The sequence below is a fragment of the Camelus bactrianus genome, chromosome 16 (genome assembly GCF_048773025.1).
Source record: "Camelus bactrianus isolate YW-2024 breed Bactrian camel chromosome 16, ASM4877302v1, whole genome shotgun sequence".
NCBI lineage: Eukaryota > Metazoa > Chordata > Mammalia > Artiodactyla > Camelidae > Camelus > Camelus bactrianus.
The window spans coordinates 31895271-31921876 of record NC_133554.1 but is presented as its reverse complement, the minus strand read 5'-3'; the positions used below and the strand labels follow the sequence as shown (position 1 = coordinate 31921876).

Sequence of the window (26606 nt, the reverse complement as noted above, 5' to 3'; positions counted from 1 at the left end):
TGCTTTGCCTAAGGTCACTCAGCTGGTTAGGGGCAGGACTGGGAGTAAATTTCCAATAGCTCTGGGAAACCTCATGCCATGAACCTCTTCCCTTCCTACTCATCTTAACTCCCTAAAGGAAGTCCCTTAAGTCCTAACAAGGTCAAAAAGACTCTGGGGACTCAGTCACAGCTCTTGAAACACCCATTGGGACCTTGGCTGGCTGGAGTTGCCAAAGCCCTGAAGATCGAAGGAGGGGATCCGATTATCCCCATTTTCCAGATTGGCAAAAGGAGGCAGTAAGACTGTATTACACTGCTAGCTAATAGCAGAGGCAGGACTTGACACTAAGTACTGTGCTCTTCCTGTAGAAAGATCTGAAAAGCCAAAAATCCCACCCGAGCAGAGTCACTACTTACAATAATCATGACAACTAGCCGCCTAATGCTTGGGGAATCCCCTCGCTCCCACCAGTTCCTCTTTAAATTGAGCCTCATCCCTCTTGCACAGGATGTCTGACTTAGGAAAGAACCTGTGCACCCACCCTCACACCCCAACCAAGCCTACTGTAGACACCAGGCAGAGTCATAACTTTTGACGGGGAAATCACCCTTCCGTGTGCCAGGCACTTAACAGTGTCACTGCTCACAAAAACCCTGAGGTTGGTACTAAGTCCGCATTCTGAGATGGGGAAACTGAGAGTCCCAGATAAGGCATTACTAATCCATGGTCAAAGCCAAAAATGGCTAGGCTGGGTACCAAACCCAGGCCTTTCTGACTCTAGCGCCCCCTCTTTCTATCTGGCCACGCCAGTCTCTCCCAGCTGGCAGGTAAACCACCTGAAGCCTCTTACTGGCTGGGTTACCTCTGGAAAGTAACTTAACCTCTCTGAATGCCCCCAAGGTCAGAAGCTTTGCTTTCGGGGGAGAAAGTGATATGCAAACGAGACGCAAATGAGACGCGAAGCCGCGGGCGCCGGCGCAGTTCTTTCCCGGAGCCCGGGGCTTTCTAATGGGGACCGCGCGCCCCCAGCCCGCGAGACCGGCAAAACCAAGCGCCCCGCCGGCTAGCAGAAGCGAAACCTCAACACTCTTCAGCCTCCCCCGCTCGGTTCCGGGAACCAGCGAGCCAGGCTTCGTGGAAACGTGCCCCGCGGTAGCCGCTTCGGATACCGGGACCGCCCCGACCACAGCCCGCAGTCCTGGCCCGGGAGGTGCGGGGGCCGGCGCGGTCGGGCCCGAGCAGCAGCGCGATGCGCGCTTCCGCCCCGCTCGGCTCCGGCGGCGGCCGCGGCGGCCCCACAATCCCCTTCTGGCTCCGGGGACGGGCGGGGCGGGGCGGGGCGGGGCGGGCCGAGCGGGCGGAAATAATTTTCTGTTTGGTCCTCTCTGCCCCAGTCCCTTAGCCGCGGGACGCGCGAGGCGGGCGAGCGTGCTGGAGGCGGGAAGCGGGAGCGGGAACGCGCTGCCCTGACACGCTTAGAGGGGCGGAGAGGGGACGAGCAGGGATTGAGCGCCTACTGTGTGCCCTAGCACTTTCCAAAAGGATTTTCGTTAGATTTTCCCTGCAGCCCTTGCCAGAGGGGGTTAATGCCTTATTTAAGAGGGACAAGTTGAGCCTCTGAGAGGTGAAGTCACTCGCCGAAAACTGGACAGCCAGGATCAGCCTGACACCCCAGATCAGTGCTCCGTTACGCCAGGGACAGCAAGATGAACTTGAACCACTTGTTGGCCGAATCCTGCTCTTTCTGGTTTTTCCTGGATTGGCACATAGTAGGTGCTCAGGAAGATGCTGGAAGATGGAGATGGAGCTTGACAGCTCAGCCCAGGAAGTACCCGCCGTGAATCCAGCCTAGCCTGCGGGGCACCCGGTTTCCCCAGACCTCAGAAGGGAACATTTGCGATGGGCGGACATCCTAGTTCGACACAGGCATTCGGCGAACACGTGGTGGTGGAGCCCCAGCCCTAGTAGAGGACAGACTGGGTTCAAATCCCCGCTCTGTAGCTTTCAGACTGTGTGAATTTGGGCAAGTCACTTCATTTGCCCGACCCTCAGTTGCTCCATCTCTAAAATGGGGTTATTAATATTCACCCCCCAAAGGGCTGTGGGTGGTTTAAACGAAACTGTTCCTAATACACTTACTAAACGCGCAAGTGTCTTCGTCAGTTCATCCCACAAACTTCGGGCAGTCTTCCCGCACGGGGTGAGCACCCGAACAGTCTCCTCGGCCCCATTCCATAAGCCGCCCACCCCTGGACGCAGGGACCGACGAGCCTTCGAGTGACCCTCGTCCAGCGAAACCCGAAACTACAGTCGGTCGCCTGGAGAGGTCGGTCCCGAAATCAAATATTCAAATATTCCGAAACTGGCGCATGGATGGGGCTGACATTTTTGCGTTTAATTCCGTTGATGTTTTACTCTTGTCAGTAAAGGTAATTCGTTACAAACTCCTAAATGAGACTTCTGGTCTGTGTCAACTTTTCGTATGAGCGAAGTTTAACAAAGCAGTCCAAGATATCGGCGCCTGGCAGTCCTCGCGGGGATCCCGGCCCTCGGACCAGCCCCCGACAATCCCTTGGTTCTCGGCCCCCTACCCCAGGTGCGGAAGCGACATAATAGGCCTCCCCCCACCACCCCGACCCGCCGTTTAGACCAAGCCTTTTCGCCCTGGCAGTCCTCCGGATTCCAGTATCCCTGCAAGAGTGTGGGGAGGTGGAGGCTGCAGCCCAGAAACCAGCTTCCCCGACCTCCCCAAACTCCAGCCTCGCGGGGATTAAGGGAGTAAATCCCTGACGCCACAGACCAGGTCAAGGACAAGTTCTCCCCCGCCCTACTCCCCACTCCTGGGCGGGGATTCACCCCCCTTCCCGGATGAAAGGTACTAAATAGACGAGAAGGGAGGGGTGGCGGCGGGTCCCGGCCCCTTGATGTTCCGGTTGAACAGGTGCTGGTGAAAAGGAGGCGGTCCCGGCGGAAGAGTCGGCCAGGGGGGCCTGCGGCAAAGAGGGGACAGCCTCCTCCACCCTCAGTCCTCCTGCCGGTTTTCCCCCATCTTCTCCCTCTGCCCCTCCCCCGCAGGAAGCGTTCCCTGCCCGACGTCTTTGAAGTGTCGCTGAAGCCCCCAGGGCTGCCTTCTCCCCTCCGCTACCCCATCTCACGCTGAGGGAGTGTGACCTTTGGTCCCTGCGGGCGTCCACTCCCCCCTTTAGGAAGCAGGGGGGTTGTGTTTCGTCCCCCTTGCCCACGCCCGTCTTGGGGATGACGCCTTCGGGCTGACGTCCCCTCACTTCTTCCTCAGACCCAATTTTCATTCTTTCTGGTGCTGTGTGTGAGTTTATGTTGTGTGTGTGCGTGCATAGTGGTCAAGTGTAAATGTGTTGTTCGTGAGCACTTCCGCAGTAGTGGCTCTCTAACTCGGGTGGGTCTCTAAGGGCGCCTGAGAGGCTGGAACTCGGGTTTGTGCCCCTCTGGGAGGATAGTGTGGCTGGATGAGGCTAAGAGTGAGTTTCTGTGTCTGGGGGTGCCTCGGCGTGCCTCTGAGGGGTCCGAGTCCCTGTAAGTGCGTGTCTATCTGTAAGGTGGACCGGAAGCTCCCCGAGGGCAGGAATATCCGTTTGTTCACTCTATATCAACGACTGCACACAGTAAGCATTCAATAAATACTTGTTGAATGAACAGATGTCTCCTTGTAAGAGTGTCTACCCCCTAGAGAGGCCTCGGAGGAAAGAGCCCACCCGCGGCCATACAAAAATCCTCCCCAGACACGAAGAGGTGAACGGCCCACGACGTTCCTGCTCTTGTTCCTTCTAGCGCCCCTTCCTCTGATCTCCACCTCCAAGTTTCCTTGCGGCTGAAGAACAGTCACTGAGACGAAGACCTGGGCGGAAGGGGCTGGAGAGTTGGAGACCGGGAGTCGAGACCCAAGGGCAAACAGTTGGAGGGCGCAGGAGCGCCAACCCAGAACCGAGAGCCGTAGAAAGAAAAAGAAAGAGGGGAAAGAAGCGCGGAGCGAAAGAGCGAAAAGCTCCCTACCAAGCCAGGCTTTGTTCCCTGAACCTAAGACTTTACCCGGCGGCGGGCGGCGGGCGGGCGGGGAGCGAGCGAGCGGAGGCGCGCGGCCATGGCTGCCGCGGCCGGGCAGGGGGGCCGGGGGGGCGGCGCGTGAGCGGGCTGCGCGGGGCGGGCGCGGGGCGGGCGGGCGCCCGCGATGTGCCACTCGGCGCCTCCCCCGCCGGGCCCGGGCTGCGCGGCGGCCGGGAGCCTCTGGTAGCTCGGCGCGCGGCGCGGAGGGGGCGAGCCCGGCGCGCGGATCTCATTGTTGGCGGGGGGGGGGGGGGGCCCGTCGGGGCATGAGGGCGAGAGCACGGCGGGGGGGGCGGCCAGACAGAGCGAGCGAGGAGGAGGAGGAGGAGGACGCCGAGGAGGAAGGAGGAGGCAAAGAAAAGAAGCGGCGGCGGCGGAGGAGGAGGAGGAGGGAGCGAGGAGGCGCGCGGCCCCCCGCTCCCTCCCTCCCCCCCTGACCCCCGACCCCCGCCGGCCGGCCCCCCGCCCCAGCCCCGGAGGGAGCTCATGGGAGTATGAAGGAGATGGTAGGAGGCTGCTGCGTATGTTCGGACGAGAGGGGCTGGGCCGAGAACCCGCTGGTCTACTGTGATGGGCACGCGTGTAGCGTGGCTGTCCACCAAGGTACGGGGTGGCCCGCGGGGGCGGCGGGACCCTTGGGGCGGCGTGCGCAGGGCGCCCCTGGCCGCGCCCTCCGGAGACCTCCTGGGGCTCGGGTGCCCCTCCCCCACCCCACCTGAAGGGAAGGGAGGCGTCGTGGGGGCTCCCCCCGCCGGGTCCTGGAGGACCGGGTCAGGCATTGTTTTCTTGCCTATTGTTCCAGTCCCGCGCCCCCCACCCCAAGTTGAGGGAGTTTGGGGACAGTCTCGGGGGCAATGAGTGCATTCTCCGCCCCCCTCACTACCAGTGTCGGGGCTGCTAGGAGAATGTTTACCTGCGAGGTGTCCCCTCCCGCCTGGTTATTTTGGTCTTGGCTGTCGGAGGGAGAGGTCAAAGGGGGGTCATCCCCCCTCCCACTTCCGGATACTGGGAGGAGCGGAATTGGGAAGGGAGGAGAAGGGTCCCAGGGGAGAAGGGACTCCTAAAATCCTCTAGGGAAGAGCTGCGGGTAGGAGAGAGGTTGCGCAGGGGGCCGGGAATAGAGAAGAGGGAGGTTTGGAGTTTCCCCCAGCAGCACATGGTTCGGGAGTTAACTCCTTGAGGAATCTTGCCGAGGGCGCAGGCTGGCATCTCCCGCCTGTCTAGCGTAGCCAACTGGCCCCCCCCCCCCTTCCTGGGACAGCCCTTAATCCTGTCCCTGTGGGCTCTTCCCTCCACTCTCCTCTGGGTTACCTGCACGGCAGGCACCTGCTCTTGGCCTTGACTTTTGACCTGTACCTATTATAGTTAGAGGCAGAAGATGAGGTCCCTGGACCCCCAACTTCCCTGCCTCTTCCATTACTGGCCCTTTAAGAAATACCCCCCCCATAACAACAAAACGTGTTTGACTGTAGTAAATGTTATTTCTCTGATTTTCTCTATTCCTGATGATGACGACTGGTCCTGGCAGGAGCTGGTTACAGAAAAGGTGTTGGGGGGAGGATCTGCTAGAAGTTTAAGGTCAAGGACTCACTCAGACTTCCGATCCCTGCTTGGAATGCTCAGTTGTGTGGTTGAAAGCTGGCCGTGTGCTGTTGGGCGTTCCTTGTGGTCCTGCTGTCTAGAGAGCGATCTCTGGGCAGGGGAGCAGCCCCCCTCCTGGAACTGGCTCTAGTCCTTTAGAGTCACTCCCTACCCCTAGTGACTCTAGGAAAAGCCACTGCTGATAGATTTGCTTGTGATTCTTCTCCCTCACCCCCAGCTTGCTATGGCATCGTCCAGGTGCCAACAGGACCCTGGTTCTGCCGGAAATGTGAATCTCAGGAGCGAGCAGCCAGGGTGGTGAGTTTGAGACTCCCTTCCCCCCTCCTGTACACCTGAGCATCCCCTCCCTCCCCGTTGAGCTAAGGGACTCTGAGGTTGAGGCTAGGGTAGGACTGTCACACAGGACTTCCTGTTTCCTGCACACCTATCACCAACCCCATCTCTCCCTCAGCTTATCCCTCACTGCGCCTCACATCAGGCACCGGGCCTTTTTTTTACCTTGCTTGTTTGTTTGAGCTTTTTTACAATGGAAAGTTTCCAATGTGTATAAAAGTAGAGGGAATATTACAATGAACCTCATGTCCTCATCACCGATCTTCAAAAATTTTCACTCATGGTCAATCCTGTTTCCTCTGTACCCCCACCAGTCTTCCATAGACACCTTATCATTTCATCCTGGGGCCCTCCAAATGTGTTCAGGGAGGGCCCAGCTGAGCAGATCCCCCACCCCTTTTAGGAAGGCCTGCCCCCCCCAAATCCCTGTGCCTCCCTTATATTGGCAGAGGTGTGAGCTGTGCCCACACAAAGACGGGGCATTGAAGAGGACTGACAATGGAGGTGAGGGGTCCCTGAGCCCCAGGGCTCATCTGTGGAGGTCAGCAAGGCCCCCTGAGCAGGGTCTGGGAAGGCAGGAGTGGACTGTGGGCAGGGGTGGGGTGCAAAGGCTGCGTTTCCCTGCCCTTCCCTGGCTGGTATTGGAGTCCGATGGGAAGGCTGTGGAGGAGGGGACCATCTGCAGTGTGGGGTTGTGAGGGGTTGGGGTCTCGGGCTTGCAATCACAGCTGAGGCCGGCCCCACACCGCCCCAGGCTGGGCCCACGTGGTGTGTGCCCTCTACATCCCTGAGGTGCAGTTTGCCAACGTGCTCACCATGGAGCCCATCGTGCTGCAGTACGTGCCTCATGATCGCTTCAACAAGGTCAGCAGCCCCTGCTGTGCCCCATACCAGTCCTCTCCCTAGCCAACTATTCTTGGGTCCCTCCAGCCCTCTCTTCGTCCAGTGTATTTGATTCTGTCCAACCGACACTTTTCAGGGAACTCAGGAGGTAGGTAGGCAGCTTCCACTGACAGATACTGCTTTTGCTCTGAAACTCAAGTGAAGCAGTAGGCTCCCTTGCAGTTGTACTGCCTGAAGGTAGACCTCAGCAAGCAGTTCACTCTTTTGTTCACCAGACACATTTCACTGATTGCCTACTATGTGCCCAAACTGGGCCAAGGTACCAGGCACACAGTGTTTAGTACTGATCAAGACAGATGTGCTCCCTGCCCCATGGAACTCACACTCCTGTGTGGGAAGACTATAAATATCAGTAAACAGGCAAATAAAGTAAATGCAATTTGTGGTAAGTGCTGTGAAGAAAATAAACAAGGTACTGAAATAAAGAATACCCTTTGGGGGGCTTACTTTAGATAAAGTAGTCAAGGAAAAAGACATTTTGGTTGAGACCTGGCAAATGAGAAGGAGCCAGTTGGTTGTTGGGGGGGGGTGGTCGGGTGGCAGGGGATTGTTCCAGGTTCCAGGCAGAAGGAACAGCATGTGCAGAGGCTCAGAGGTGGGAATAAACTCACTGCTGAGCCAGGCAGACATAGTCTCTGGCCTTAAGGGATCACCATCCAAGGACTGCACTATCCAATATAGTAGCCACCAGCCACCCATGGCTATGTAAGTTAATTACAGTTAAATACAATTTAAAATTCAGTTCCTCACTCACACTAGCCACATTTCCATAGCCCATGTGGTTCATGGCTGCTACATCGGACAGCACAGTATAGGACATTTCCATCATCACAGAAAGTGCTGTTGGATTGCACTGACCCAGGAACACGAGGAGAAGATGAAACTGGGGGGGTGGGGGGCGGGATCCGTCAGGTATAAGGGAGGAGGGGACGATTGCACTCTGTCCTGCAGACGTGTTATATCTGCGAGGAGCAGGGCCGGGAGAGCAAGGCAGCCTCAGGAGCCTGCATGACCTGTAACCGCCACGGATGTCGACAAGCTTTTCATGTCACCTGGTGAGACATCTGCCTGCCCTGCACCCACCCCGCAGGGTTCCCTGGGATCCCTGGCCAGCTGTACCAACCCCCTCTGAGGTTTGCCATGGATGGCTGCCAAATGCACTCATCCTAGCTGCTGTCTCTTTGGTCATGATAGCAGTGCTTTCCTTGGGTGGCCTTGTCCTTGCCCCAGCAGGGGTCTAGGAGGGGGAAGGCAGGTGGCAGGTCTGGTTTGTGGCCACACCCTTCTCAGGTGGACCTTCTTGGTTAGTGCCCAGATGGCAGGCCTGCTGTGTGAGGAAGAAGTGCTGGAGGTCGACAATGTCAAGTACTGTGGCTACTGCAAATACCACTTCAGCAAGATGGTGAGTTTCATCTGCTAGGGTGTGAGTGGGTCAGTCAGCCATGGTTTAGAGGGTGTGGGCTTCAGGCCAGGCCACTACCTGGTGCTGGGAGGACAGACATAGAAGGAACTATGTCCCTGCCTTTGAGAAGCTCACCATTGGATGAGGAATAAATTGAAGTACAGCCTGAGGGGTGTGAAACAGAGTAGTCCATCACCCCAGAAGACAAAGCTCAGACCCTGCCTGTCCGAGTCTGGGAGGTTTTAAAGAGACAGCACTTAAACTGAGCCACCAATAAGAGCCAACAGTTGTGGGGCTTAATGTGCCCCAGCCACTGTACTAAGTTCTTTACATGTGTCATTTCATGTGATCCTTCCAACAACCCAAAGAACTAGGTGTACTATATATTCTCAGTTTAAAGATGAGTAAACTAAGGCTCTCTGCAGTTTTTTACTTACCTCACAGCAGGTGTATGAGATTCAGGACAGACAATCTGATTTGGAAGCTCTGTGGGAGCCTACCAAGCAAAGACAGAAAGAAAGGAATCCCAGGCAGGGTGACTGGCATGGACAAAGTCCTGAGATGAGAGAGAGCGTTAGTAGGCAGGGTGTTCGGTAGGGAGGAGGCAGGAGATGAGGCACAAAAGCTCAAGTGGGGCCAGAGCTGGACTCGCTTCTTCCCCAGGTTCAGGGGCCCAAGGAGAGGCTGGAAAAGGGGTGCTATCCCATATTTGTGGAGAGACCTGCATGTTCTAGAAGTGGTGGGGTGTCCTGCAGATGTATGCTGTGGCCTGACTGGGGAAGCAGCTTGGACCTCAACCCCAGGCTACAGGCTTATAAGGCTGCTTATAAGCAAGAGGGTAACATGATCAGATTTGTTTTTCAGGAAGATTACCCTGGCAGCCACTGTGAAGCTGGAGCTGAAGGGCCAAGGCTGGCGGCTGAGAGACAGCTGCGGTGGGGCGGGGTTGGGTGGGGGGTGGTGAGGCTGGATTCTACAACCATCTCTAGGTAGACTTGCCTACATGTGGGGGTGCTGAGAAGGAGTTGTTGAGGGTGGCACACAGGATCCAGGCCCTTGATGCTGGGTAGATGGGGCTTAAGCACCTGAGAGTGCTGTGAACTGGGGTGCAACGAGCTTCTGTAGGGCCGGCGTATGTCCTGGTCTGCCCTGGAGAGTCCCAGTTTGTGCTTGTTGCCTTGGTGGAATAGCTGTCTCTTTCATTTTCAGAAGTATCTTGGTTTGGATCATAAGTCATAGGGTCACCTTGGTTCAGGGTTCAATATTGAGTTAAGACAAGGTAGGGAGCTCGGTTTGGTTTATAGGAGGTGCCGAGTGAGGGTGTTCAGATTTAGTGGCTGTGAGACCCCCGGGGCAGGGTGGTTGTGGCAGCCTTAGTTGTGTAAGACTGGGGCTGGAGTCCCTGGTGCCCACTGCTAGGGAGCGATTAGGTCAGTTGAGGCCTGAAATGAGTCCTTGAATTTGACAGTTGGGAGGTAGTGGGTGGCCTTAGAGGGAACAGCTGCAAGTCTAGGACAGGTGAAGCCATTGGATCAGGCAGGGAGAGCCCAGAGCCCTGGCTGGGAGGAATGGCAGCACAAGGGTTGTTTGGGTTTTTCTTGTGGATATTTACTTCCCGCTTCTTAAGGGCAGCAGGCCCTTTGGGATGGAACCACTATGTTTGGTGGAAGGCCAAGAACAAAGGAGAAGGGGTGATGGCTGGAGCAGAGAGTCTGGAGGGGAGGATGAGGTATGGAATGCAGGCGAGCAGGGGCTCCCATGAGGGCCCCCACCCCAGAGGTGGAGGTAGTTCTGTGGCCCAGGGCCTGAAAGGGGCCAATAGGGCACCGTGGAAGGAGGTGGGTGTAGCATAAGAGACCTGGGTCCCAGGCCTACCTCCAGCCGTGCCTTACTGGGGTCAAGATGCCCCTACCTCTTCTAGGTCTCAGTTGCTGAATCTGGGGAAACTTGGATCTCAGGCTAGGGAACGCCCTTCTATTGAGCAGAGTATCACTAAGGACACAAGGTCCTCTTAGTGACAGGCAGGCCGGTTGGGGGTTGGAACTGGCCCCCAGGATCATCTGACCTTCAGGAACTTTCCCTTGAGCTAGGGAGAAGGGGGTTTGGCAATTCCTCTTGGTTCTCTCCCCAGAAGACATCTCGGCACACCAGCGGGGGAGGCAGTGGAGGAACAGGAGGAGGAGGAGGAGGAGGAGGAGGCGGCACAGTGGGAGGTAGCAGTGGCTTCATCACTGGCCGGAGAAGCCGGTCAGCTTCTCCATCCACCCAGCAGGAAAAGCACCCTTCCCACCACGAGAGGGGCCAGAAGAAGGTAAAAGTCTTACGGGTCTGCCTCTATGGCCCACACTCAAAAACACATGCTTCTTTCCAGAAGCCACCACAGGTGTCCCCAAGGCCTTAGCGCCTGCCCTCTTCCTTCCTCTGAGGCCACAGAGGGCTGAGAGGGGGTTGAGGAAGTGACATATGAGGGTCACAGATGGTGAGCTGAAGGCCTGTTTTCCCTGGGGCTCTTTGTATCTGTGGGGTTCCTCCGTATCCCCCCATGACATGACAGTGTCCCCAGACACCCCGACACATGGCTCTGTACATTTACACACATCGCCACAGTCTAGCAACGTGTCAGCCTAGTTTGTCCATGCCTGCATCCCCTCAGGCCACTTGTCACAGAGTTCCTGGCTCCCGTCCCTCTGCACATTTCTGTGTCCTGGGTGGACACCCTTGCAGGTGTGTGCTCGCTTGTGTGGTGCTGTGTCCCTGGCACGATAATGGGACAGGCTGTCTTTAGCAGGCATTGGGGATGAGAGGATAGACTTAGCTCTCAGAGGAACCTGCCTGAGCGGCTCCTGTCCAGCCAGAGTCCCCTAGTCCCTCCACGGGGTGGGAGGGGAGATGTCACCCACAAAGACTCATCTCTGAGAAGGCTCCACCCCTACATGCAAGCACCATGTTCATCCTCACCCGGACTGTTCCGCAACACAAGTGTCAATTCACTTCTTCCTCCCTAGAGTCGAAAGGACAAAGAACGCCTTAAACAGAAGCACAAGAAGCGGCCTGAGTCACCCTCCAGCATCCTAACCCCACCTGTGGTCCCCACTGCTGACAAGGTACTGCTGCCTACACCCAGGAGGGTTGGTGTGGGAGGGGTCAGGGTGAGCACCCCTGGGAGCCCCCACAGCTTCAGGTTAATATGTGTCTGCTCCCTGCCCGACCCCTCTCTACTCCCCATTCTAGCCTAGGAGGGGCAAGCTCCTCTGCCCTACCTATCACTGACCCATCAGGAGGGTCGGGTTGGGTGGGGTACCGCCCTGCCTGCTGGCTGCCAGGTGCTCACATCTGTCTCTGTCCAGACAGAGGGCCTCAGCACTGGGCTCTTGTCTGTGGGTACAGCACAGGTTGGTTCTCTGAGTTTTTGGGGTCCATTTCCCCAGAGACAGGCAGAGAGGACCCTTTCACTCTTCACTCCTCCCCCACATTCCATGCAGGTTGGAGGGACTGAAAGTGCAGCCCATGGTGGCTTGCAGGGCAGGCCCCTGGACAGCACCCTGAAAGCCCCCCTCATCCCTAGTAGGGGCATATGTGTCAAGCCTGACTCCAGAAATGGGCAACATCTGGATGAGCAACCGGCAGGCTCTACCGAGGCCAGGGAGTCACTAATCCAAGCCAGAGCAGCCCTCCCTGCCCCTCCTTCCAGCCCGCCCTCCCCCTGGAAGGAGAACAGGGGCCTGGAGACACTGCCTCCTCCTGTCACCATTAGTGCCCCATTTCCCTCTACCGGCCTCAGGAGGTTGGCAAAGCTCTGGGCATCTTAGCAGGAGGCTCAGGTATCAGGTTTCCAGGGTGATGTTGCTGTGGCAACTGTCCCAGTAACCCTCTCCCCTCCCTGCTGCCCAGGGCTCACCTGGAAAAGCTTGTCATCTGCGCCCTCTGACCTTTCCCTGGGGCCTGCAGGCAGGTGGATCTAGGAATTGCCCCAGTGGCTGGGCATCCCTTTGGATGTGTTAGAGCATTCTGCCCAGCCTCCTCCACCCACCCCAGCATTTCAGCTACCCCTCCCCCTAGCCCCTCTCCTCCCTTGCTCTCAGAACCACATCTGGCTCCCTTCAGAACTCCAGCTGTTGGAAAGAACAAAGAAAAAGACAGAGACCAGGGCTCCACCCAGGAAGGGGCAGCACAGGGTGGCTCTCACTCTCCTGTCCATCCTCCCTCTGGCATTTGTTCCTTTACTGAGTACCTGGTCTCCACCAGGAGGAAGAGCTATGCCTGGCAGTACTACAAAGCCCTAATTTACTCACCACATGCCAGGCTCCCTTCTAGAAAAGGGGGATAGGAGGGATGCATGAGGATTCACTCAATTTAATCCTCAGATAAAGTAGATATTTTATTAACCCCATTCAATAAATGAAGAAACAGGCACAGAGTAGTTAAGTAATTTGCCTAAAAGCACACAGCTAGTGAGTGGTGGAGTCAGGATTTGAACCCAGGCAGTCCGGCTTGAAGGCCTGTTCTCTTAACCAGCACAGGACACTGTCTCTGCAGTATATTACTAGCAGCCACCGCCATCAGAATCATCATTATTGACCCCATACTATGTATCTGGTATTATGTTCCTTGTAACTCTCCAAATAGGCATGATTAGTCCCATAAGGACGCTGGAGCTCCATGAAGGTGAGAGACCACACGACATGACACAGTAGTAGAAGGCAGAGCCCACCAGGCTCAGCCCCCAGAGCCCAAGCCCTTCCAGCCATTGCCCTGCTGCCCTCAGACATGGGGGACAGTATATTTCAGTACACATGGCAGCTGTTGACATGGCTGATGTAGGTGGCTACGTGGTACCCTGGAAATAACAGGACAGAATGACTTGTTCCACCTTGGGTAGCTCTGGGGTGACTCCAAGAAGAGGGGGTTTTCGAGCTGGATTTTGAAGGATGAGACATTTCCCAGGGAGGGAAAGGATAGGCTCTTCGGGCAGAGTGCTGATTGTCTAGGAAGGGCATGGAGTGGCCAAGGAGCCAAGTGTCAGCCAGGTGGCTGCAGCTAGGGGTGAGTAAGGAGGGAGTGATGGTGACTGGAGGGCCCAAGAATGGGGCCAAGGCAGCCTTTTCTCCCTGGGGTCCGTCTTCCATATGTACCCCACTTCCCAACACAAGTCCAACCCTCTTGGGCCTAAGTGTTTCTTAAATGAGTGACTGAGCAGATACGTACATCAGTACAGACTCTTGAGACCATCTTCATCACTCCGCAGCCCGAGGTGAAGGACCGACAGCTTCTTGGTTTCAGAGGTCCCATCTCTTCACACCCAGAAGTTCCACAGCTGCCTCCCCATCTCCCTGGTGGAGGAGCTCCCACCACCATCTCCTTGCCTGGAAATGCTTCCTGAGGCTAACTGTGGGCGCTCCTAGGAGAGCCCTGGGTCCTGGATCCTCCTGCTCCACTCCCAAGTCAGGGTGAGCCCAGGCCCTGGGGCTGACCGCGAGCCTTCCTCTCCTCTCCTTCCCTCAGGTCTCCTCCTCGGCTTCCTCTTCCTCTCACCATGAGGCCAGCACTCAGGAGACTTCTGAAAGCAGCAGGGACTCAAAGGGGAAAAAGTCTTCCAGCCATAGCCTGAGTCACAAGGGGAAGAAACTGAGCAGTGGGAAAGGTGTGAGCAGTTTCACCTCCGCCTCCTCCTCTTCTTCTTCCTCCTCTTCCTCCTCCTCTGGGGGGCCCTTCCAGCCTGCAGGTGAGTGTGGACATCCTGGAGGAGGCTGGGAGCCAGATAGTCTTTGGTCCTGAGCTTTTCTAGCAAGGGCCTTTGCAGATTGGTTTGCATCTCATTTGCTTAAATTGATTCTGGTTAAAGATGAAGGAATCCCCACCAAGTGACTTTTCTCCACCCCACCCCCTTAACCCTCCCCTCTTGAGCTGGAACTCCCCTCCCCTCTCCCTCAGGGCCTGGCTCTCCAACCCCATAGCATTATTCATTATCCCCTGCATGTGTGCTGTCAGGTACCGTTTTTTAAAGCACCAACACTAATGTTATCTCTTGTAATCTCTATGTGGTCGTCCAGTGAGGACAGTAGGGTGGGAGTTATTTTCCTCCCTCTTTATCAAAGGTGGAAAAGGTGGTGGGGGATGGCGGGGAGGGAGGGACTCATCCTAGGACACAGAGATCCTGGCAGAGCTGGGACAGGAAACCTGGCTTCCCTATCCCCCGACCAGAGCGCTCTCTAACTAGTGCACATTGGGAGTGGGAGTGGGGCGGGGATCTGGGCTCCAGCTATAATTCCATTTTCCCTCTGCAGTTTCGTCCCTGCAGAGCTCCCCTGACTTCTCTGCATTCCCCAAGCTGGAGCAGCCTGAGGAAGACAAGTACTCCAAGCCCACAGCCCCCACCCCTTCAGCCCCTCCCTCTCCCTCGGCCCCCGAGCCCCCCAAGGCAGACCTCTTTGAGCAGAAGGTGGTCTTCTCTGGCTTTGGGCCCATCATGCGCTTCTCCACCACCACCTCCAGCTCGGGCCGAGCCCGGGCCCCGTCCCCTGGGGACTATAAGTCTCCCCACGTCTCGGGGTCCGGGGCCTCTGCAGGCACCCACAAGCGGATGCCCACGCTGAGCGCCGCCCCTGTGCCTGCTGAGGAGACCCCTGAGACAGGCCTGAAGGAGAAGAAGCACAAAGCCAGCAAGAGAAGCCGACATGGGCCAGGCCGACCCAAGGGCAGCCGGAACAAGGAAGGCACTGGGGGCCCAGCTCTTCCCTCCCTGCCTGGTGCCCAGCTGGCTGGCTTTACCGCCACTGCTGCCTCACCCTTCTCCGGAGGTTCCCTGGTCAGCTCCGGCCTGGGGGGTCTGGCCTCTCGTACCTTTGGGCCTTCTGGGAGCCTGCCCAGCCTGAGCCTGGAGTCCCCCCTGCTGGGGGCAGGTTAGTGACCCTTGGGGATGGAGGGTATCTCAGGGCCCCAGCCAGTCTAGTGAGAGGACAGAGATATAAACATGCAGTTAGAAGGAAATGTGATAGAAGCTGCTCCAAAGGACAGAGGATGGAGGTGACAGTCACCTGAGACACTCCCCCGTACCCATCTTCTGCATGGTTGTAGTGGGAGAGACTGGGGTAGATGGCCAATAGGACTTACCCAAGTTTTGGTTGATCAGTTAGAAAAGCTGGGAATTCTCCAGCCTGGGCAGGGCAAATAAGCAGGCATGTCAAGCAGATGTCACCCAGACAAGATGTGACATCTTTGCAGTAAGAGGGTAAGACTGGTGTGTGGCCAGATCCAGGGGAGAGGTTGCCCCAGTCACCTGGCTGAGGAGGGGCCTGGGGGAGTGGTGACTGTAAGCTTCCCTCTGTGTCCTCCTTGTGCCTGTAGGCATCTACACCAGTAATAAGGACCCCATCTCCCACGGTGGCGGAATGCTGCGGGCTGTCTGCAGCACCCCCCTCTCCTCCAGCCTTCTGGGGCCCCCAGGGACCTCGGCCCTGCCCCGCCTCAGCCGCTCCCCATTCACCAGCACCCTCCCCTCCTCCTCTGCTTCTATCTCCACCACTCAGGTGAGGCCTTACTCCTGGGCTCCTCCGTCCCTGGGCAGGTGGGGGACAGCCTGCCAAGGACCCCAGCTTTCCATGGGAATTTGAGAGATTGGGCTTGAGCGCTACCAGAACTTTTCCCTCTCTCTGGTCCTCTCTCCTCCCCAGCACACCTGGTCCCCTCCACCCCGGTGCACACAGTTGTGCTCTAGATCCAAGAATAACCACCAGGCGGGACTGTACCTCCTTTCCCTCAGGTGTTTTCTCTGGCTGGCTCTACCTTTAGCCTCCCTTCTACCCACATCTTTGGAACCCCAATGGGTGCCGTTAACCCCCTCCTCACCCAAGCCGAGAGCAGCCACACAGGTATGTGAGTCCCTGACCCCATTCCCCTTTCTTCCTGAAGACCTGAGGGGCACCCATCACTTGCATGTCACCCCAGAAAGGATGGGAGGGCTTTCTGGCTGCTCCCTCCCTCTGGCCATTGCTCACCCAGCCAAAAAATTTTCACACACAACAAACCGGGATACACTTTCACTTGAAGACCCCCTCCCCCCGTAAGGGGAGGGGGCAGGGCAGGACAGGGCAGAGTTACTACTGCTCCATCTTACAAAAGAAAAAGGGAGAGACGTATGACTTGCTCAAGCCAGTTCAAGTAGGGAAAGGCAGAGCAGGAGCTGAAAATCTGGTACCCTGACTCCATGCCTAGTTCTCCTACTGCTGTAGGGTAGCTCCCCTCCCGCCTCTTAGTGAATCTGTGGGATCAGCTTTTGCAGAGGTCCCACCATCTGGGCAACCTGCTCTCTGGGTATTTAGGAGTTAAGAGGACGGATCCCAAGCGCCCCTCCCTCTCCTTGGAGGGTTAACCCAGCCCCAGAGAGCTGATTGGTGCAGAGATACCACCTGGCCTGCTGGGGGTGGGGCTTACCAGATCAGGTAGGCCTTAAAGGCGCCAAATCTGATTACAGAATTAAGGACCTACAGAGTAAGTGACTATATTTTCCAGAACGCAGATTGTAATTCTGTGGCCTAACAGAGTTTTGCTGTCTAATCTGTGAGCTTATTAATATGAAAGTCATACAAAACTGATTATAGTAGTACAATATTTAAAGTCTTGTTGTATGGCAGCTAAACTATTCAGCTTAACGCTTCACATTTATTATCTGATTTTAATCCTAACAATCACTTCAGAGAGGTTAGTTTCAAGCCCACGGTCACACGGCAAGTAAGTATCAGGTCCAAGTTCAACCCAGGATTGTCTAGGCCCCAAATGTCTATAACTTTGAAGTTACAAGTTTTCTTCCAGGAAAGAAATTGGGAGGTGGATCTGAAAGTAGCCAGGCAGCAAGAGCCTTTCTGCCTAGAGAAAGGGGAAGAGACGAGATCCCATGGCTTTGCCTCCCAAGGGGCTCGGTTTCCAAGCCAAGGCTCCCAGAGCCTTAAGAACTATAACTGCCAGTCTAGGGTTGGGAGGTCCTGGGGAAAGGGGTCTGCGGTAAGGTCCCAGATCCCGCACCCACTTCCCAGGCGAGGACTGTGAGGCCGACGGCACCCCTTCCTCGCTGATCCCTGCCCCGCTTCTTCCAAGAGCCAGACCTGGAGGACTGCAGCTTCCGATGTCGGGGGACCTCCCCCCAGGAGAGTCTGTCTTCCATGTGAGGGAGGGGGTGGCGGCTTGGGGGAGGGACTGGGAGCGGGGCGGAGGGACTACCAGGGAGGAGAGGGCGGAGAGACGGCGCGAGGAAAGAGTGGGATCCCCAAGGGGATGACTGAAACCCCTGAGAGGAGAGGAGGGGGACGGGGAGACTGTGGAGTTGGGGAGTGAGGTAATCCTGAGCCCAGTTTTCCCTTCTGACCCCAGGTCCCCCATCAGCAGCCTCCCGGCACTCTTCGACCAGACAGCGTCCGCACCCTGCGGGGGCGGCCAGTTGGACCCAGCGGCTCCGGGAACGACTAACATGGAGCAGCTGCTGGAGAAGCAAGGAGATGGCGAGGCCGGCGTTAACAGTGAGGAGGGGTGACGTCGGGCTGGGAGACCTGTCCTAGGATCCCCAGATTCGGTCACCTCTCTCAAGTCCCCGTCTTTAAGGATCCGGCCCCGCCCTCACCTTAACTCTGGCCAGTCCCGGGCCTTACCTTTCATCCTCGCAAGGTCCAGCTCCTGGCCCCGCCCCCTCTTCACCTGGCCTTTGGCCCTCGCGACCTTTTGGCCCTTACCTTACTAAGCCCCAACTTCCGCCAGCAGCTTCACTCCCAATCACGAGGCCTCCACCCTGGGCCTGAGGCCCCACCCTTTGGTCTTTAGGCCCCACCCTTTGGTTCTTAGACCTCTGGGTCCCCAGGATTCACCTGAGTCCCTCGCTAGCCGGCGTCTTCTCTTTTAGGTCTCAGTCCGAATTCTTCCCCAGGCCCCGCCCCTCCAGGCTCCGCCCCCGGTCCTCTGGCCCCGCCCCCAGCCTTCACCCCGCCTCTCCAGGCCCGCCGCGGGGCTCAGGCGCTCTCGCCTTCTGTCTGCAGTCGTGGAGATGCTGAAGGCGCTACACGCGCTGCAGAAGGAAAACCAGCGGCTTCAGGAGCAGATCCTGAGCCTTACGGCCAAGAAGGAGCGGCTGCAGATTCTCAACGTGCAACTCTCTGTGCCCTTCGCTGCCCTGCCTACCGCCCTGCCTGCCGCCAATGGCCCTATTCCTGGGCCCTATGGCCTGCCTCCCCAAGGTAAGGGGATCCCACAGCCTGTGTGTGAGGGGCCTCTGCTCAGCGGTGGGAACTGGCTCGACTCCAGCCCTGACCTCCTTCCATGATCCCTCTCCTTCAGCCGGCAGCAGCGATTCCTTGAGCACCAGCAAGAGCCCTCCAGGGAAGAACAGCCTGGGCCTGGACAACTCTCTGTCCACGTCTTCCGAGGTGGGCGCCACGGGGAGGGGCACGGGGGGCAGGACGGCAGGAGCGGGGAGGTGCTAGGGCCTCCATGTCCCATCTCCACCTTGCGCTATTGGAAGCCGGGCAGTGACGTGAATGGCTGAGCAATTGGGTGATTGGTCCATTTATTGTTTCGTTAAATAAGTAGTAATTTCGAGGTGCCTACTTAGGCCAGTCACTGGCTAAACAGTCGGTGAGCAAAACAGACACAGTCCTGCTCCTGAAGACAGGCTAAGTCTAAGAAAATCAGTAATTACAAACCGGGAAAAGTGCTAATAATTTGAGGGCTGTGAGAAAGAATGGAGGGTGGGATTCTTCTCTGGATATAAGGTGGTTAGGGAAGGCCTCTTTGGGAAGTATTTGTGAAGAGTTTATTACAGTTTATTAAAGCCTCACACAAAATAATACCTGTGTAATTGGTGGTGGTTGGGGTAGCAGTTGTTATTGTTATGTTGTGGTTATTACTGAAATCAAGCAAACTGGGTTTTTGTTCTATTTGCCACTTACGAACTGTGTGACTTGGGCAATAATAATCATAATAGTAACTAACGTTAATTGTGTACTTGCCCTTTGTCATGTCCTGTGCTTAGACTTTTAAAGCGTGGCGTGTTTAGTCTTCACAATAACTTTGTGGAATGGGTGCTGCTGTTACCCCCATGTTATGAGTGTGTCAACTGAAACAGAGAAGCCACCCAAGCCATTGCATTGCGGACATGGGATCTGAGCCGGAGTCTTTCACTCCAGCTGCCTGCAGAGTGACTTAGCCTGTCTGCTAACCAATGGTTTCACCCATAAAACAGCAGTAATGAGTTAGTACAGGTCAAGCACTGAACCCTGGATCTGGTTCACTAGGTAGTCACTACTGTCATCACTATTCTGTGTTAAACAAGCATCGGGAGAGGCCCCCAGAAAGTGATTTGTAAAGACCATTTGGATTCTTAGCCTTTATCCCTGGGCCTTGCTTATTCCTGCTGGGTGGCTCTGCCGGGGGTTAAGGTGGGGGTGGCTGTGCTCTGTGAGAATGCTGGTGGGTGCTGGGCTGGGGGGGCCAGAAAGGTCATGCTGGCCCCCCGCCCCTCTGACCCCTCCCTTCCCCCTCCCTCCCCAGGACCCACACTCAGGCTGCCCGAGCCGCAGCAGCTCGTCGCTGTCCTTCCACAGCACGCCCCCACCGCTGCCCCTGCTCCAGCAGAGCCCTGCTACTCTGCCCCTGGCCCTGCCTGGGGCCCCTGCCCCGCTCCCACCCCAGCCGCAGAATGGGCTGGGCCGGGCACCGGGGGCAGCGGGGCTGGGGGCTATGCCCATGGCTGAGGGGCTGTTGGGGGGGCTGGCGGGCAGTGGGGCCCTGCCCCTCAATGGGCTCCTGGGGGGGTTGAATGGGGCTGCTGCCCCCAACCCTGCAGGCTTGAGCCAGGCTGGCGGGGCCCCCACGCTGCAGCTGCCAGGTTGTCTTAACAGGTGAGGGAGAGCTCAGCCTGGGGAAGGGAATGGGGAGGCTGGCTCTGGGAGGGACTCCCCCCCCAAACACCCACAATCCCCCCAAATTTTGGAAAGCTGTCTTGCGGTCTTACAGGGTACAGAATCTAGTCACCTCTTGGCCCCAGGTGCTCCCTAGATGTTAGGTGTGAGTGCTGTCTGGGTGATAGCTCTCCAGTGACAGAATTGTCTGTTTATTCCTTATACCCGAATCTAGGTTTTCCTTCTGAGAAAATTCTTCCACCTAACTTGTCTCTCTCCCACTGTCCTCTCTGAGCTCTCATCCTTTAATATCACACATCCCCGCCTCTCTCCACCTGGGTCTGAGGGAGTCTGGAAGCGTGTGGGAGCAGGGGAGGAGTGTTTCCCTGTCCCTTCCCATGGTCTGTGTTTTGCCTCCTGCTTCAGCCTAACCGAGCAGCAGAGACACCTCCTGCAGCAGCAAGAGCAGCAGCTCCAGCAGCTCCAGCAGCTCCTGGCCTCCCCACAGCTGACCCCGGTAATGCCCCTCTCTGCCTGGGCCACCTCCCCGCCCCCTGCTCTGCTGGAAGGGCCCATCTCAGAGTATCTAGGTCGGCCCCAAAGGGAAGGCTTAGAAGGGAGGGAGGAGAGCTGCAGGCTGGACCCTTATGGATCATGTAGGGGCAAAGGGGATTGCTCACAGGGGCCCTGGCCACTGGGACAGAGATGCTATACTGGCCCCAGATCACATCCTAGTGAGAGGGTCTGGAGGGTGGTGAGTCCTGTTACTGAGCATTTCCAGTTCCAGCCCCAAGGATCTTCAGTGGGGACTTCAGGGCCCACGTAGAGAGGTAACTGAGCAGGTGACAGACACCCCGTCAACCAGAGCAGCCCCTTTGAGCTCTTTCTTGTATGTTGAGTTCTACTAAAAATTCCTTTGGAGAAAAGGAGTTCTGCCTTTAAAAAAACAGGGGAATTGGAAAAATAGAAAAATACTCATTTTCATGTAAAGAAACGCTGGGAAGGTAAAAAGAAACCAATTCAGTTGGTTACTTACAGAGGCCAGATGGCAACAGAGGTGAAAGCAACATTTCTTAAGATGTAAGCCTTGATAAATAGTTTTTGAGTTTTGGAACACTGAAAATGCTCTGCCTGTTCAAAGCAAAGATAAATGAATCTTAAGCGGAAAAAAAAAACAAACAAAAAAGAGGAGAGTTGAAAACTATTGACCTTGTTTAGTGTTTCTCAACTTGGGGTCATACCACCCCTGGGGACATTTCTGGTTGTCATAGCAACTGAGGAATTGCTTTGGTGAGGGGGGATGGGGCCAGGGATGCTAAACCTCCTGCACTTGGCCATTAGTGCCCTAGCTGACAGACACTGAGGGTGAGCAACCTCTTTCTTGTCCAGATGGGGAGACTGAGGCCCAGAGTGGGGAGTTAGAGACCAAACCTTGACTATCTCCCAGGCCTCCTGCCTCATGGTCCTAGTGTGATGGGATGGGGCCCAGGCCAAGCAGGGTGAGATAACCATGGGGACTGCTGGCCAGTGAGCAGTCTGGCCCTGTTGCAGGAACACCAGACCGTTGTCTACCAGATGATCCAGCAGATCCAGCAGAAGAGGGAGCTGCAGCGGCTGCAGATGGCCGGGGGCTCCCAGCTGCCCATGGCCAGCCTTCTGGCTGGAAGCTCCACCCCGCTGCTGTCCGCGGGCACCCCTGGCCTGCTGCCCACAGCATCTGCCCCACCTCTGCTGCCTGCCGGGGCCCTGGTGGCTCCCTCACTTGGCAACAACACAAGTCTCATGGCTGCGGCGGCCGCAGCTGCAGCAGTAGCAGCAGCGGGTGGCCCTCCGGTCCTCACTGCCCAGACCAACCCCTTCCTCAGCCTGGCGGGGGCGGATGGCGGTGGCCCCAAAGGAGGGGTGAGTAAAGGGTCGGGGCCCTCCTGGAGCATTAGAAGGGACATCATCAGGTGAATCATCAGAAGGAGGAAGGAAGCGATCCCTGGGTCAGCAGAGTGCCTGCTCTAGGCCCCAGGGCCTCTGCCAACAAATGGGTGCCCTCCTACAGGTCCAATAAAGATCCCTTCTGCATACGGGCTAACAGCAAAAGGCCCAATTAGAAAATGGCATTCCTCTGGGAAGCCCAATTAGAAAAGGCCGTTTCCTCTCTGATCGGACCATTTAGAAAAAGATGATGCTTTGGGTGGGCCATTTGAAGAAAGCCTCTTCCTCCTCCTTCTGAGGGCCTAGAGCCAAAGTCCAAGTGCTGGCCTTGGCGAACACATGCCTACGCAGGGCAATTCCTCCCCTCTACACACACGTACTCGTTAACCCTGGTGTGCACCCGCCAGAGCCCAGGCCCTCACTGCACCCTACGTTAGCTTTCTTGACCCAGGAAGCCATTCTCAAGCAGGTGTTAGGACCAGACACCTCCCAAACCCCCAGCCTCCCTTCCTCTTTTTCCAGACCGCTGACAAAGGAGCCTCAGCCAACCAGGAAAAAGGCTAAATCCACCCACGCCCCTGCTGATCCCCCAAGTGGAGGGGCAGATCCTGGCCTGAGGGGTCCCAGCCTGGAGCGGGCACCTGTGCCCAGACACTGGAGAGCCCTGGCCCAGAGCATGTGCTGAGGGCCGGGGGTTGTGGGGTGCTCCTGGTGCCGAGGACTGAGACCAAGAGGGGAGCCCTTTCCATCTAGCCCCCCTTCCACTTTGCACTGGGCCTTTTGTGAGGGGCTCAGAGGGGGTCAGGCTCCAAGCCTGCCTAGGAGCCCCCATTCTCAGTGAATGTTTTGAGGTTCCCCAGAAAGCATGTTAAGTGGGCCATCGCATAAGTGGGGGGTTGGTTGAATCCACCACATAAAATGGATCAGCACTTGTGTGGGAGAAGTAGGGGGGTTTGGCCCTGGGCCTGCCCCTGTGCAGAAGTCTTCTCTAGAGGGAGGAAGAGCCCTGCTTGACCTGCGGTTTCTTCCCAACATGGGCAGATGGCAGGAGGGCTCCCTGGGGCTGTTTCTTGCTGGGCCCCTTCCCCTGCCCCCAACAAGGGTCACAAGCTGAGCTTGTAAAAGCCCACAGACTAAGAGGCTGAGGAAGGGGCAGGGTGGCATCAAATTCGGCCCAAGCCTCCCTACCTCTGGGGGGTAGGTCCCAGTGATCAGCCGGGGGAGGGCAGGGGGAGGGCGGCCCAGCCCCCTCGGTGCCCTGCCCCTTGTTTGCACTATTGGATTTAGGAGTGCCGAGGGTGGGGAGATGAAGCGGCCTGACTCAGAGAGCTTGTGTGTGTGTGTGTGTGTGTGTGCACGTGCATGCACGTGCGTGCGCATGCACGTGCGTGCGTGTGTCTGTCTGTCTCTCCCTGGACCCCAGGCAGCCAAGGGCAGGGAGGGAAGCAGTGCTCAGATGGGGCAGCATCAGAGGGGCGCCCCTAGCTCTTGTTTGCACCCTCTCACCTCACCAACTTTAGTCCCTTTCTGGGGCCTGAATGGTTAACAAAAACCAGAAGAGTACTCCAATATTGGAGAGTAACTGGGGGCTGGGGGCTTTGAATCAGGGTGATATCCTGCCTTTCCTCCCCCAGACCTCGTGTGGTCTCAGTGCCCCTCCAAGCTCCCTTCCGCCACTGATTGTTGGTCCTGCTTCCCTGGCACAAGGGGAGCCCCAGGGATTAGGGGGTAAAGTGCCACTTCTTTCAGTGAAAACCTTCTTCCCAGAGTTAGCCCACCTGCCTCCCCCTTCCCTTCCCCCACCCCCACCAACCAGGGGAGACTTAAGCTTAAGCTGACCTAACAACTGTCCCTTCACCCACCAGCTATTTCCCTGGGGTGTAGTGGGTAGTTCTCACCTTAAAGAGTCCCCACCTGCCCAGAGCCTTTGGTGGCCAAGGTTGAGGACAGGTGGGATGGCCAGGAGGGGGACGAGGTTGAAGTCTGTGTCTGTTTAGGGTGCACTGGGGTCCGAGCCAGGAGGGGGTGCGTCCAGCTTCCCTGATGCCTGTGTCTAGTCAGTCTCTTTGCATGTGCAGATTTGTGTGTGTGTGTGTGTGTGTGTGTGTGTGTGTGTGTGTTTCTGTTTGGGTTTTTGTTGTTGTTGGTTTTGTTTTGTTTTTTAAATAAAGAAAAGAAGATGTGTATATTTTTGGCAACGACAGAAACGTAGTGCAGATATATTTTTGCCTGTGCTGCTCAACTGGTTTTTTTCTGATACTGAAAATAATATTAATATTCCTGTTGATAAGACTTTGTAAGATGTTAGGGAGCTGATAATGGAGGGGGTGGGTGGGAATCCTTCAGAGGCAATTTCTTAGGCACTTGCAAGGGCTTGGGGGGAGGGGGGAGGCAGTTGTGATGACCTCAGAAATACTTTTTATTAATGCTAAATATCAGTTAGAAAGACATGATAGAATTCAGCATTTTATTCATCTTCATCTATTAAGCTCTCTAACTCCCTGCCCCCAAACCACTGAAAAGAAAAAATAACTTTCAGAGATTCTCAGAAGAGTGGGTTATTCACACCCACACCTTCGCCCAAGGTCAGCCCGCTTAGAGCTGAAGTCAGCTTCTGTTCTGGATGGTGAGGGAAGTCCATCCACCCCAAGGCTGCTGTGGCAGAGGGTGAGAGGTCCCAATGTCTTATTGCACTGGAACCAAGAACTCCTCTTCCCTCCAGCACCTGAGAGCCGGGGGTTCTCATCTCCAAGAGTCTGTTTTCCTACTTTCTCCAGGCTGGGTGCAGTGGCAGGTAGGCAGGTTAGATTTGAAGAAGGTACCCAGGCTGGGTATGGGTTGGTGCAGTCCCAGGATTTGGGGCAGGGGGCATGACAGAGGTGGTGCATTTTCCTCTTTGGAGGGAGCTTTATAATAGGAACGGTCTGGAACACTTCAGGAGGGAGCCGGGTCCCAGTGCCAGGGGTCCAGCTACCTTGACCCCACCCTCCTCTCTCAGCCTCAGTCCCTTTTTCTAGGATGAATTTGGATGGGGAGCAGGAAGGGATGCAGATTTATAGATTGTTCTGTGTAGGTGAGGGGAAGGATGTGGTTTGCAGGGCGGACGTGGAGCTTGAAAGTGCGGAGTGCTTCGTGTGTCATACCCTCAGCACGGAGGTGTGAGTGGGCTGTGCATGCAGAGCTGCTGTCTGGCCTGAGGCCACAAACTAGTGCATAAATGTCAGAGCTGGAAGGGACCTGTCTTTAGGGGTCGTGGGAGCCAGGTCCTGCTTCACAGGTGATGGCTCCAAGCCTCAGAGGGGCAGGGGCTCAGGGGCAGAGCCAGGACCAGCCCTCAGGACCCTGGCCTCCTGGTCCTTGGCTCTCCTGCCCCACTGCGCTGCCTCCACGTGGCTGTCTGTCCCTGTGTGTGTGTGACCTGTGGTGTGAATGCAGGGCTGTGCCCAGGGTGGGGGGCATCTGTGAAGCACTGTCTTAGCTCAGAGCTGATGGATCCTCTCCAGAGACAATGACACTTTAAAAATTGCCTTTTCTTTCTACTTTGATTTTTTTCCTATTTGTGTTGAGTTTTTCCCCTCAGGCTCCTGGGTCTACTGCTGTCTCCCTGTGCCCTTACCTTGAGGCTGATGAGAGCATCCCGCCCACTCCTGTCCTGAGTTCTAGGGAAGTCCTCCTAGGAAGGGCCTGGACAGTGAGGGGGACTGGAGCCGGGGAGAGAAGGACCCAGCTCTGAGAGACGGCGACCTCCTCCACACGTCCCTTTCCCAAACTGGAAATGCAGACAAGTTTTCAAAGGCACAGGCTCCCCCTGCCAGCTTCCAGCATCTTCCTTGGTGTGTGGTGGGCCCAAGTTAGGGGCAGGCAGCTTGTTCCGGATTCTCCTTTTTATCGCAGCTGGTTTACCTGGGGAGAGGTGCCTGGAGGGATTAATGGGGAACTTGCAGGAAAGCAAGGGCGATACCCTGGCTCCTTCCAATCACATCAATCCAGGTTAAAAGTGTGTCTGGCTCCCAACCACTTTGACTTGATCTGCTGAAACGTTGGGAACTGAGGGGTGCCTTCGTTGCCCTTTGTTCACTTCCTCCAGCTTCCTTCTTAGGACTTAGGTGGTGGGGCTGGAGACCCAAACCCTGGCCCCCACCTTGTCCCCCTCTTTCCATCCTAGCCTGTCTCAATGTAGCAGACACTTCCTAGGGGAGCAGGGAGGGGAAGCCACAGTTTGCAAACCCAGGGGCTCCTTTTTCATTCTTTCTAAAGCCTCCTTTATATCCTCAACCCAAAAGGCAATGCCCCTCCCCTTGCCACCTCCAAGCCTGGAATTGTGCATAACCCGGATCTTGTATCTTTGTATAACGGATGTTATTTGTACGAAGGGCAGTTCGTAAACAGCACTTGTTCTTTTAATAAAAGAATGTTTTACAAAAAAAAAAAAATCCAAAGAGACACTGCTTTGTCTGGCTTTATTGAAGGGAAAGGGAGGTGGGGAGGTGGAGTGCCAA

The 26606-nt window shown here is 56.4% G+C and overlaps 1 protein-coding gene across 5 annotated transcripts; it reads left to right on the top strand.

The window, feature by feature from the left end:
- Positions 1–4193: 4193 nt before the first annotated feature.
- Positions 4194–26546, top strand: MLLT6 (MLLT6, PHD finger containing). Of its 5 annotated transcripts, none has more exons than XM_074342920.1 (20): positions 4195–4665; positions 5882–5961; positions 6447–6501; positions 6752–6861; positions 7852–7955; positions 8209–8302; positions 10437–10613; positions 11308–11406; positions 13805–14024; positions 14587–15201; positions 15647–15828; positions 16062–16170; positions 17393–17459; positions 17666–17811; positions 18322–18519; positions 18620–18708; positions 19832–20181; positions 20608–20698; positions 21733–22083; positions 22630–26546. In XM_074342920.1, the coding sequence occupies exons 1-20, from the start codon at positions 4557–4559 to the stop codon at positions 22669–22671; spliced, it is 3288 nt and encodes a 1095-aa protein (XP_074199021.1). In that variant the 5' UTR covers positions 4195–4556; the 3' UTR covers positions 22672–26546. The 5 variants fall into 5 exon arrangements, with proteins under 5 accessions (XP_074199024.1, XP_074199021.1, XP_074199022.1 ...); XM_074342921.1 differs by having other exon boundaries at positions 10434–10613; positions 13805–13943; XM_074342922.1 differs by having other exon boundaries at positions 4197–4665; positions 10434–10613; positions 13805–13943; positions 14869–15201.
- Positions 26547–26606: the final 60 nt, after the last annotated feature.

Bases quoted from the DNA above. Each gene is read 5' to 3' on its own strand.
- MLLT6 (XM_074342919.1), top strand. From the start codon at position 4,557: ATGAAGGAGATGGTAGGAGGCTGCTGCGTATGTTCGGACGAGAGGGGC. The intron at 8,303-10,433 runs GTGAGTTTCATC...TTCTCTCCCCAG, and splicing joins AATACCACTTCAGCAAGATG to AAGACATCTCGGCACACCAG. The intron at 18,709-19,831 runs GTGGGCGCCACG...CTCCCTCCCCAG, and splicing joins CTCTGTCCACGTCTTCCGAG to GACCCACACTCAGGCTGCCC.